General features: G+C 42.3%; 1 protein-coding gene across 9 annotated transcripts in view; it reads right to left on the bottom strand.

Annotated features, from left to right (window-relative positions):
• Window positions 1-1,242: 1,242 nt before the first annotated feature.
• The window catches only part of SSC4D (scavenger receptor cysteine rich family member with 4 domains), a 53,444-nt gene continuing 42,209 nt past the window's right edge, over window positions 1,243-12,477 (bottom strand). For all 9 annotated transcript variants that reach the window (XM_069971741.1, XM_069971740.1, XM_069971742.1 and 6 more), the window contains 5 exons: window positions 11,295-11,375; window positions 11,136-11,210; window positions 7,900-8,211; window positions 4,556-4,633; window positions 1,243-2,230 (listed from right to left, as the gene is read on the bottom strand). In XM_069971741.1, the coding sequence (XP_069827842.1) occupies window positions 1,914-2,230; window positions 4,556-4,633; window positions 7,900-8,211; window positions 11,136-11,210; window positions 11,295-11,375 (863 nt within the window). In that variant the 3' untranslated portion in view covers window positions 1,243-1,913. The remainder of the gene's footprint in view (window positions 2,231-4,555; window positions 4,634-7,899; window positions 8,212-11,135; window positions 11,211-11,294; window positions 11,376-12,477) is intronic.

Here is a 12,477-nt window from a genome sequence, read left to right as displayed (position 1 = left end):
TAGCATTGTTGCTATTGCTACTGATTGCAGAGTCTCTTCGGAACATTGCTAAGGACTTGCAGATGACTTAGGATCTTCTAACTTCATTAGGTTGGATAATAAATATCTCAAAATCCGACTTCACTCTCAATAGGAGTTATTTTTGGGTATCTTCCTAGATGCACATCTTCAAAAATCATTTCTTTCTCTAGACAAGAAAATAAAATAAGGACTTTTGCAGGGAAACAATGTCAGTCCTTGGGTTGATGACTACTTTGCATATTCCCACAGTCCCCTGGAGCCAGGCTCATTCCAGAGCCCTCCAAAGTCAGATCCTATCTATTTGGAACAAGCAAGAATCAGTCCTGGACAAGCCTATATCTTTGCTTCCTTCAGTCAGGAGGTCCCTATGTTGGTGGATGAAAGAGGACAATTTGGGGGAGTTTTTGGAACCCGCTACCAAAACATATTGTTACAACAGATGCCAGCAAGACAGGTCATATGTTAAAGAACTCCAATATTCACATATTGTCAGGCAATATAACTACAGTGGCACAGTTAAGGTGTCAGGGAGTTCCAAGAGGAATATCCTTCAATCACTTTCAGATCAGATCTTCAGGTGGGCAGAAGAAAATGTACTATCAATTTCAGCAACTCACCTAATAGGGACTCTGAATACTCAGGCAGTCTCAATGGTATCGAGCCAGGAGAATGGCCCCTGTAGGATACAGTTTTCCAGCAGATAGTGACACAGTGGGGTCAACGAGAGAGAGACTTATTTGCCAGCAGGAATAATCGGAATTTTCAACTGGCATACAGTTTTCCTCAAACCCCTCTTATTCCAAGGAAGCTCCAGAAAATTCAAACCGGACAGACTACAGTTATCCTTCCATACTGGTCCAAGGGGGAATGATTGTCCTACCCCTACTTCCTGTATCACTCCATGTCTAGCTGTTAGGAATGTAATGTCGGTGATAATGGCGGGAGGATAGAAGGTTGTCAATATACCTGGCTGAGAAAGGTTATTGTAAAATAAAATAGATAATGTAGATAAATCTATAAATTATACAAATGCACAAGTCAAGACCTTCAAAATTGTGAATGACAATGCAGTGTATCATTGATGCACATATCAAGGTGACAAACGCCCTACAGGATGTTGCAGGCCGCAGGCATATTCTTGCAGAATCCAAAACCCACATTCAGAAACCATATTTTAAGAAATGTAAGACTTTATTCATAGTGATCATATCTGACTAGCATTTGGTTTAGCTTTATAACATTTTTTGCTTTGGAACCTAAGATCGCGGTATTCAGCATGAGTTCAACTTCCAGAGCAAATAATATTTCTTTATAGAAATACTATGGAAAACAAGAATTGACAGTTCACAGCTTTATCGTGAATTGCTAAATGGAATTTGTCTGGACGTCCATGTAAAAGTGGTATGAAGAACAGTAAAACTTGTGTTATAACGTACGACCTGGAAAAGTCAAACGATACGGCAAACAAGATGGAACCTTAGTTTGTTTTTCCTCTTGTCCAACTAGTTGAATATTCTGTACGATGGCTAGTCCTATCAGATTTCCCTACAACATTGCAACTGCAAACTAAGATATTTTTATGTTGTTTCCGAGAGAAAAAGATTGAATGGGAGAAGAATTCCGTGGCGGATCTTAGTGATCTAAAAACTGTGAATGGGAAAAATTTACATTTCATCATCCTTTAAATTAAAGGTGAACTTAAAACTACATCCTATGTATATTATAAATGCCTATTTCTCAAAAGCAAATGTTATCATACTTTTCTTCCTTTAACATCATATAGTATTGGTTTGAATGGGTTAATAAAGTGCAAAATGACAGTCAAGAGACAATATAGAATTATGTACACAATGTATAGATTTACATATGTTCAGGTTGGCGGAATATGCTGTTCACAAGAGCTCACACTTCACCCCAGCATCTTCGGAGTGGTCACAGTTGTGGACATTCCAGCGGATGTAGGAGCACTGCAATATGGAGCTTTCATTGCCCTGACACTTAACATTGTCAAGGAATATGATGCCGCCCCCCTGTCCGTACCACGCTTCTCCCCAAGCTTTCAGAGCTGCCCCACAGCCTAAAGAACGGCAGACCACTTTGGCAGCCTTTAGGTCCCAGGCGTCATCGCACACAGTTCCCCACTGGAATAAGAAAAAGATTTCCAAACGCCCTTCACATCGATGTTTTCCATCCACTAAGCGGATAGATCCTGGCAAAACAAAGACATATTATCAGTTTCTAATTGTTTAAATTCTAAAAGCTGTAAATTTTAGCAAACCTCAATATCAAAGCCTTCAAACAAAAATGTATTCCACCACCAAAGAGGAATACAACCTTTCGGTTATCTACTGACGTCAGAGATGTGTCGCTAAGAGTCCCCATACACCTTAAGGCCCTGTTCCACGGAACGATTATCGGCCTATAATCGTCGCGTGGAATAGAGGGCAACGATCAGCTGACATCGTTCATGCCAGCTGATCGTTGCGTCGCTTGTTTTTCAAACATGTTGAGACCGCCGCTATCCTCTATGGGCTACCCGGACGATCTAGCGAGCACCCGGGCAGCTTGACGCCCCCGCAGACTCACCCGAGCGTTGATAGCGCTCGTTTGCTCCTCTCCGTCAGCCCATGAAGTAGGGCCTTTAGATCTTTGTTGGCCGAAATGGCCACTGACGGTGGATTTGGACGTCAATCTAAGGTGTATGGGGCTCTCCCGAGCGCCCACTGACATGATATCAGCAGTAGGGGTTAGGCGTGATGGAAAATGTTGTTAGAAGTGACACTTTCTCAGTTATATTATTAGGAATAGAGGAAACTGCATGCAGAATATGGCCTCCTGTCTTTGAGCTAATGGGAATTGACCATTTCTGAGGAAAACTGGAAAATCTTTCTTTTTTCTTTTTTTTGTCTGCGGTTTTGTCAAAATCGGGGCAAAAATATTGATATTTTTACCGCTCTATTTAAGGGCAAAATAGCAATAATTATACTCTATGGCCCAGATTTATCAAAGGGTGTAACATATTCACTGGTGCAAACTGCCCACAGCAGCCAATCACAGCTCAGCTTTCATTTCACCAGAGCTGAGAGCTGAGCTGTGATTGGCTGCTCTGGGCAGTTTACACCAGTCTATATTTTACACCATTTAATAAATCTCCCCCTAGATTTGGTGATTCCAGCGATATTCTTATTTTTGTTCTCCATTCCATTTTCTAGTATTTTAATAAAACAAAAATATGTAAATTAACCCTTTGATGCACTGGGGGCCTTTGTTCCTTGGACCCTCAGTGCACCATGCTGCCTGCCGACTGGCTCGTATGTCCTCCTCTTTATGCTTATTCATATATGCATAAGAAGTGATGTCTCTCTGCTCTCTCCAGATCTCGCGCATGCGCAGCTTTATTTACAGTGCCGGGCTGCTGCGCGGGATCTGGAGACAACACTACTTATGCATATATGAATATGCATATGTAGGAGGATGCACAAGCTGGCAGGCGGGCAGGACAGTGCACTAAGGGTCCAAGGTACGCCCCTAGTGCACCAAATGGGTCCATTTGCATATGAGTACATCGGTCTTCATAAATATCCCCAATAAGTCTATAGCAGCACTGGTCTCAATAGAAAATCACCTCACCAGGCCTGATCCAGAGTCCAAGTAAGTGCAGCAAAGATTCCAAGGCAGCACCCAGCAATCAATTCAAGAGAACCTTGAAAAAGGTATATATCGAAATGTTGCATGGTGGAGTAAAGGTTCCTTTGAACTGATTACTGAAGTGAGTGCCGCCTTGGAATCTTTGATCGGTCCAGTATACAAGCAGGTAAGGTCAGCACACTTGATACAAGGAAATATTTTGTGTTAGGCCGGGTTCACACTAGTGTTTTTCTCAGTATAAACTGACCAGATAGCTCAATCTGATGAGCAAACTGATAGCAAAATTCGCTTTTTTTAATGGTCTATTTGCATTTTGGCTAAAGAAAACTGACTTTTTTTTACATTGGTTTGCGTATCAGTTTATTTTCCTTCCCGGTTTCTCATTTCTTTTGCACATGCTCAGAGAAAAAACTGATAACAGATGTGAATGGAAAGGCCTTCTGTGTAGATCCGTCCTCATTGATAATAATGTGAAGAAGAACGAGGTGCCCTTTCCATTGGACCGAGTAAAAGAATGTGTGCATGAACAAATGGTCATTAAAAAAAAAAAAAATGGAACACTGACGGATGTGATGAAAACGGAGCCCAACTCGGAGCACAATAAAAACCTATTGAATTAATGGGGAGTATGATGGATCCACTAGGTTCCATTTCTCTTATCAAAACGAAAAAGAGAAAAAAAAGAGGGTAAAACACTGTGTGAACCTGTCTGTACTGTCTCCTTTTCATAGTTTTTTCTTTATTCCAAACACAACAATGGAACTTTCATAATTGAGGGGTATGGTGCTAATGAACCTATAATATTACGAGGCATAACCAACTGGATTTACAGCTTCATCTTAGAGGATCCCCAGAGACTGCAGGACAGGACTGGGGACATACTTACCATCTTCTGGAGGTGTCGCTGCTTTAGTTGTCACATCGAAGCTGCTTTCTTTGGAAAACAATTCTGAGTCTTTGAGACCTGACAATAGTAATGGATGATTATTATTCCGCAAAATGATGGAGACCAGTTATGTCATTAGATCAAGCAAAGGAGAGAAGTGTCATGTGCGATGTGTAAACTGGACATTTGCAACATGGGCGCTCCCTCCAACACATTTAGGCTATGTTCCCATGACGTACTGATAAGCTCAAACAACGGCCAGTATTAAAGGGGTTATCCAGTGCAACAAAAACGTGGCCACTTTCTTTCAGAGAGAGCACCGCTCTTGTCTCCAGTTTGGGTGGGGTTTGTCATTTCTATTGAAGTGAATGGAGCTTAATTGCAGACCACACCTGATCTTGAGACAATAGTCGTGTTGTCTCTGGAAGCAAGTGGCTATGTTGTAGCACTGGATAACCCCTTTAATGTTCCTGATCATTCATTCGGGCCGTTGTTTGAGCTTTTCAGTCTGTAGTGGGAACATAGCCTTATACATAGATGCAATACACATTCATTATATGAGACATGAAGGTATTTTACTTGTTACAGTAAAATTTTTGACTCCATGGCTACTTTTGATACAGTATCTGGGGACAGAAAGATAGAACCACTCTGAGGCATTTAGGGGACTATGAAGAACTGACTTTATCAGTCATAAAAAAGGTATCGCTGCAATCTTAACAACCTGATCAACATGATAAAGTATATAGGTAACCGATGAGGCACTCACCCATGGTTGTTTAAAACAGACCTTTATTCTATGCTTGGGTCATGGAGTGGAGGCTTGTAGACGAAGCGCACACTACCTGGTCCGTGAAACGATCCGTCACCCGTCCAGAAGTCTCCACTCTGTGACCCAAGCATGGAATAAAGGTCTGTTTTAAACTACAGTGGGTAAGGGCCGCATCAGTTACTTGTATACCCTTTTATGAGATGAACTGTTTTATGCTGAGCACAACCTGAAGATATGCTTAAACTATTCTTATACTATCCCCTGCCTCCTTAACTGAGTGGCTGAGCGGACCTGAGACGTCACGTCTCGGGCCCGCGTCAGACACCCAGAAGCGGGCACCGGAGCGCCGCGATGCGGCATCCACCGCTGGAATCGGGAAGGTGAGTGGACGTCTTTTCCCTCAGCCACCTCGTCCCCATTCCCAGTGCAAAAGTGCCCCCACGCTGGAGTACCACTCGTTTCAGTGATTGCTCCATTAACACAGGTGTGGGTGTTGATGAGGACAGGGCTGGAAATCTGTCATAATTAAGTAAGAATGACACCACTGGACACTTTAAAAGGAAGCTGGTGCTTGGCATCATTGTTTCTCTTCTGGTAACCATGGTTATCTCTAAAGAAACACATGCAGTCATCATTGCACTGCACAAAAATGGCCTAACAGGGAAGAGTATCGCAGCTAGAAAGGTTGCACCTCAGTCAACAATCTATCGCATCATCAAGAACTTCAAGGAGAGAGGTTCCCTTGTTGCCAAAAAGGCTCCAGGGCACCCAAAAAAGATCAGCAAGCGCCAGGACCGTCTCTTAAAAGTGTTTCAGCTGCGGGATGGGGCTACCAGCAGTACAGAGATTGCTCAGGAATGGCAGCAGGCAGGTGTGAAGGCATCTGCACTGTGCACTGTGAGACTGCGGAGACTCTTGGAGCAAGGCCTGGTCTCAAGGAGGGCAGCAAAGAAGCCACTTCTCTCCAGAAAAACATCAGGGACAGACTGATATTCTGCAAAAGGTCCAGGGAGTGGACTGCTGAGGATTGGGGGAAAGGTACAGGGAGTGGACTGCTGAGGACTGGGGGAAAGGTCCAGGGAGAGGACTGCTGAGGACTGGGGGAAAGGTCCAGGGAGTGGACTGCTGAGGACTGGGGGAAAGTAATTGTCTCTGATGAATCCCCTTTCCGATTGTTTGGGACATCTGGAAAACAGCTTATTGGGAGAAGACGAGGTGAGCGCTACCACCAGTCTTGTCTCATGCCAACTGTAAAGCATCCTTAAACCATTCATGTGTGGGGTTGCTTCTCAGCCAAGGGAATCGGCTCTCTCACAGTCTTGCCTAAAAACACAGCCGAGAATAAAGAATGGTACCAGAAGAGCAACTTCTCCCAACCGTCCAAGAGCAGTTTGGCCATTAACAATGCCTTTTCCAGCATGATGGAGCACCTTGCCATAAAGCAAAGGTGATAACTAAATGGCTCAGGTAACAAAACATAGAGATTTTGGGTCCATGGCCTGGAAACTCCCCAGATCTTAATCCCATTGAGAACTTGTGGTCAATCATCAAGAGACGGGTGGACAAACAAAAACCAACAAATTCTGACAAAATGCAAGCATTGATTGTGCAAGAATGGACGGCTATCAGTCAGGATTTGGTCCAGAAGTTGGTTGAGAGCAGCCGGGGAGAATTGCAGAGGTCCTGAAGAAAAAGGGTCAACACTGCAAATAGTGACTTGCTGCAGTAACTCATCTAACTGTCAGTATAAACTTCTGTTACTCCTAATATGATTGCAATTATATTTCTGTATGTGATAAAAACATCTGACAAACACACAGAAAACCAGAGGGCAGAGGATCATGGGAAAATATAAGATTTGTGTCATTCTCAACACTTTTGGCCATGACTGTAGACTACAGCAGCCACTCTGCCTTAGTCCACTAGTGTCCAATACTTAAGTCTCAAGTCTTCCAGTCTTATCAGCTTCTGCATGTACTGCAGGAAGTGGTGTATGCTCTTCAGTCTGACACAGCGCTCTCTGCTGCCACCTCTGTCCATGTCAGGAACTGTCCAGAGCAGGAGAGGTTTTCTATGGGGATTTGCTTGTGCTTTGGACAGTTCCTGATATGGACAGAGGTGGCAGCAGAGAGCACTGTGTCTGACTGGAGAGAATACACCCCTTCATGCAGAACATACAGCAGCTGAAAAGTATGGGAAAACTTGAGATAAATAGAAGTAAATTACAAATCTCTATAATTTTCTGACACCACTTGATTTGAAAGAAAAAAAAAATCGCAAGAGTTCCCCTTTAAATGTCAAAAAGTCAAAATCCTCAATAGAACCAGTGCAGTGTACTTTGCTGCAGATATACTGGGAGGGGGGGATGCACACCACAACCTGTACAATTTGGTGGCTATACCTGCCCAGTGAACCTCCAACTCCTGGGGAGCATACGTCCCATTAACAAAAGGATTTCAGTTCTGATCATTTCCAGGGTGGATTTTGGAAGCTGTATTGTTATGATGTATTATTATAGCACATTCCCATTGTTCTTTAGTATACAGATATAAAATATATATAACATATTCACCTTGACAAATCACACCCGCATCTTCATGATGTCCACAATTATGCTGTCCCCAACCTAGGTTGAAGCATGCGATTAGGTCTTTCTCTGTACCAACACAATCTACATTATCAAGGAGGATAGGACCACTGCCATAACCAAAATAACTAAGAGTTGTAGCCGCAATGGCAGGACCACAACCCATCTGCTTGCAAACCACCTGTGCATTGTTGTAATCCCAGTCATCATCACATACAGTTCCCCAAGTATTCTGATAGAGAACTTCTACTCTTCCTTGGCAGCTGCTGTTTCCATTTACTAGTCTAAGGCTGCCACCTGGTGGACAAAAAGTGAAAGACGTTAATGCACCTAAAGAATGTGAAGTTATTATACATTGCTTCCAGTTTTTATCTATATTATAAAGCAAGAACATTAGTTTGTACTTATACTAAATTTGCTAAGATTTGACATTACAGTTTAAGTGTTGATATCATGATTAGGTTTATCTAAGTATATGATGCATATTATGAAAAGGCAAGCCTACCTTATGATCTCATCATGGAGAATATTTTACAGTTTTTGTTAATGTTTTTTGGTTTTATTTTGTTTTAGAATATACTAAGGCACAGAGGCCAGGTCATAAAAAAAAATAATTAAGAAAACAACAGGGGTTGTGATCGCAAGAAGTTCTGCAATATACTCTTTTTTTTTTTCATTTTCTATGTTTAAATGAATTTATAAATATGGCCACTAGGTGTCTCCCTTCTTGTCAAACTGTGGTCTATGCTCCCTCCGTGCTGATATTTGGTCTTTTCTATGTTCAAAAAAGAGACCAAACACAGGAGGTCCCTGTCCTTTGTGCGCTCACAGACAAGGCTTGGTACTGATTGACAGCCATTCCTGAGTGCACACCGAGCAGGACAAGTCTTCACTGTGCATGTGTGCAGCTGCTGTGCGTCCACATTCAGTAACAGAGAATCCTGAGGGTGCCCGCATTGTATGGTTAGCTCTCCTGTCACACAGCACCAAAACCTCTGACATTATACTGACTGAATTGTTATATAACACAGAGCATTGTCTCCTGGTAAGCTGCAGAGCTGGTAACAGAACTAACAGAAGTAATGGTCCGTTTACACAGAGTGATAATTCGCCCAATTGATCGTTGAACGATTTTGAAGCAATAATTTGGTTTTTATAATGATCAGCGTTTAGACGAAGAGACAAATCATTAGAAAATAATTGTTATTGCAATCGTTTTAAGATCGCTTAAGCCCATCTCACACATAGGATGAATCTTTGAAAGACGAAGTGATCTGCCAATTTTCAGCGAACGACCAACAACGATTTGAGAACATGTTGAAAGATCACGATGAACGATTATTGCTCAAATGCGATCGTTATTGTAAAAATTTGAACAATAATCGCTTCGTGTAAAAGGGCCATTAATAATATAATTAGACTAAGTTATGGACAGGTGTCTTTCATTGCGTGAGCGCACAGAGGACGGGGACTTCCTGTGTTTGGTCTCTTTTTGAACAGAGAAAAGACCAAGTATCTGCATGGAGCACATTTTGGCCCTATGTATAACATTGATTTAAACATAGAAAACCTGGGGGGGGGGGGCGAATATAGCAAAACTGCTTGTAATCACAACCCCTGCTACAGGTGCGCTATAAAGGGAATGTGTCACTTTTTGTTTGTTACTTTTTATTATTATTTTTGTTTAATTTAATTAATATCTTTAATAATAGCTGGACTTTGATTTCTGTTTTTTTGTTTTGTAAAATTAACAATAAAGAGGAGAGAGGTGATGTCAGAGCAGTTGAGCAGAGACTCTCTCTTTTTTTCAGCAGCCGTAGTTCAGGCTGCTTTTTACCTGGTGGCCATCACTGGGAAATGTGAAAAATTAGATTAAATTTTTCGTATTTCCTTACATGTAAAATAAAATAAAAAACACATATAAATTAACAAAAAAAAACAACAAAAGCAATTTTAACATTTTCCATTTTTTTTTTCTTTATGACACATTCCCTTTCAATTGAAACATACATTGGGGGACATGTATGAAAAGGCGAATATGCCTTTTATGGGGCAGATTGACGCAAAATATTCACAAAGGGTATTTTTGCAAATATTTTGTTCGCATCTGCACCTTCGCCAGTGGGGCGGAGAGGGAGATGCGGCAGCACGCAGAGGGGGCGTGGCCTCTGCGTGCGCCGCATTTATCATTTTCCCAGTGAAAAAATGACACTGAAACCTACGCCAGTTCTGAGCTGGCATACTGTAGGTTTCAAAATCTTCGCACAGGTGGGCTCTGTGCGATCTTGATTTATTTAGAGGCAATGAGCCTCTACATAAATCCCCTGAGCTCCGGGTTCTTTCCCAGACCGTGGAGTGGTGGATTAGGAATGTCAGTATAAAGCTATGTTCACACAACTTTTTTCCTCTCCGTGTTTTGAAAAGAAAAAATTATGTCCGTCATCTTGCTGTTTGGCCCCCTGACGGCTGTTGGTACATTATTCAAGGTCAAGTGGACATAACATCCGCTGTTTGCAATAGACGTTTGAAAAAAATTGAAACAGATCACTGATCTCAGGGAGACCAGCCAAATGATAACACTGCCGGCTGCTAGTAAAAGCGATCAGTGCAGTGAAGTCCTAGATGCATTTCCCCCTGGAAAACATGAATATGCAAAAGAAGAGCTCGTGGACCCTCATTAAAGAGTCTCGAAACACAGAACTAGCCAGATATCCCTTCGGGAAGGACTTAGCCAAGGGGTGGCTTCTGTAAAGAAACCACCAAAACCACCATATTAAGTGGCCCTATAAGTCAATGTAATCACCACGGCCAGGTATCTATCCACATACAGCTGTTTTGGGGTGTTGCCCCTCATCAGTGTGGAGCAGCATTCTGAAAATAATTGTCATGATCATTATGTTGACGTCCGTACAGACAACATCCGTCATTTTATACACTGTGTGCATTGCACATCCGTCATTCCATTGACTTCAGTACATTGCATTGAAGTCAATCACATCGCAGCAATATTAGACGTCTCTTAAATAAAAAAAAAAAAATTGACGTTGTGTGAACATAGCCTAAGGTTTACTATCCTGATTTTCTTAGCCAGGTATAAGGGAATACATGTGCGGGTCTCTTAGTCTTCTAACATTATAAATTCAAATCTCTTCATCTTCTCTTTTTAGCAGCAAAGGTGAAAAATATAAGAAAAGAAAATATAAGAGAAGAAAGCGACATACTTTTCCTTCCAGGCTGAAAGTTTGCGGTGGTGAGTAACACGGTCTCAGAAGAAGGATGGCTTCCTCCCCATGTAACTAAGAACAGAGAGAAGAGCCCAGTAAGTTGTGCACAGTGCCGTACGCCATAGTAGTAATGATACAGAATAAGGTTTCATCTACCTGTGGCCGTGGCCGTCAATGACTCCGCTGTGTCAGGAGCTACAGGACTTGTGCTCAAAGTTGTGGTTGAAATTCCCAGACCTGAACCATAGGATATTATTACTCAGTAACATTATGGAGATTAAGATAAAGTCTATTAGTCATACAATAAAAGGTTATATACAGCACATCATACTTACCAGCTCCCGTTCCCCCATTGTGCTCCTGTATGCTTCTCATAATCCTGAGTCCCAGCCCTCCCAGACAATCACTGTGTTGTCCCGTCTCAACCAGTGATTGGCTGAGCAGGCTGTCAGTGAGCCAGGACCCATAGAAGCAGGGGGGAGCGTGCCGGAGGAATGGGAGCAGGTAAGCATCCATGAAGGATTGCTCAAGTCTAGATGTGAGTGTTGGTTATAGAAAACAGCGGCTCGCTCACACTTAGGCCTTATTCACGCGTCCCACAAAGGTGCCCGTGATCACAGACAATTTTAGAGTCCATTGATTTCTATTGAGCTATTCACCCGATCCGCGTGAAATCACTGGTTGTGTGAATGAGGCCTTAGTGGGATACATGGTTAGTAGTTTGTGAAAGATTTGCCAGTGCAGCACTACTGGTTATTTTTACATGCATATGCTTAGAGGTGCACCTTGCTACACAAGTTGGGGAAAACAATGGATTATCCTCTCAGTGGTCTTTCATGGAAACTAGCTAAGGTAAGGATACAGTTACACGGGCAGATTATGACCCGATCGATATTGTAAACCAGTGCCGATCTGCTACATCAACACTCGTTTACTGGACCTGTAACACAGCCCAATAATCGTTTAGAAAAGGCTGCATATATAGTTAGCGATGTCCATGCAGAACTTGGCCTAAACAGTTAAAGAAGTCCGGAGAAAATTTTTATTAAAGTGTTGCATTGCCCCCAAAAAATCCCCAATAAGCACTTATTACGGGAAATGTTCAGAAAGTGCTTTTTTTTTCCTGCACTTACTACTGCATCAAGGCTTCACTTCCTGGATAACATGGTGATGTCACTTCCTGGATAACGTGGTGATGTCACTTCCTGGATAACATGGTGATGTCACTTCCTGGATAACATAGTGATGTCACTTCCTGGATATCATGGTGATGTCACTTCCTGGATAACATGGTGATGTCACTTCCTGGATAACATGGTGATGTCACGACCAGACTCCC

The sequence above is a fragment of the Dendropsophus ebraccatus genome, chromosome 5, assembly GCF_027789765.1.
Source record: "Dendropsophus ebraccatus isolate aDenEbr1 chromosome 5, aDenEbr1.pat, whole genome shotgun sequence".
Lineage (NCBI taxonomy): Eukaryota > Metazoa > Chordata > Amphibia > Anura > Hylidae > Dendropsophus > Dendropsophus ebraccatus.
This window is presented reverse-complemented; position numbering and strand designations above follow the sequence as displayed.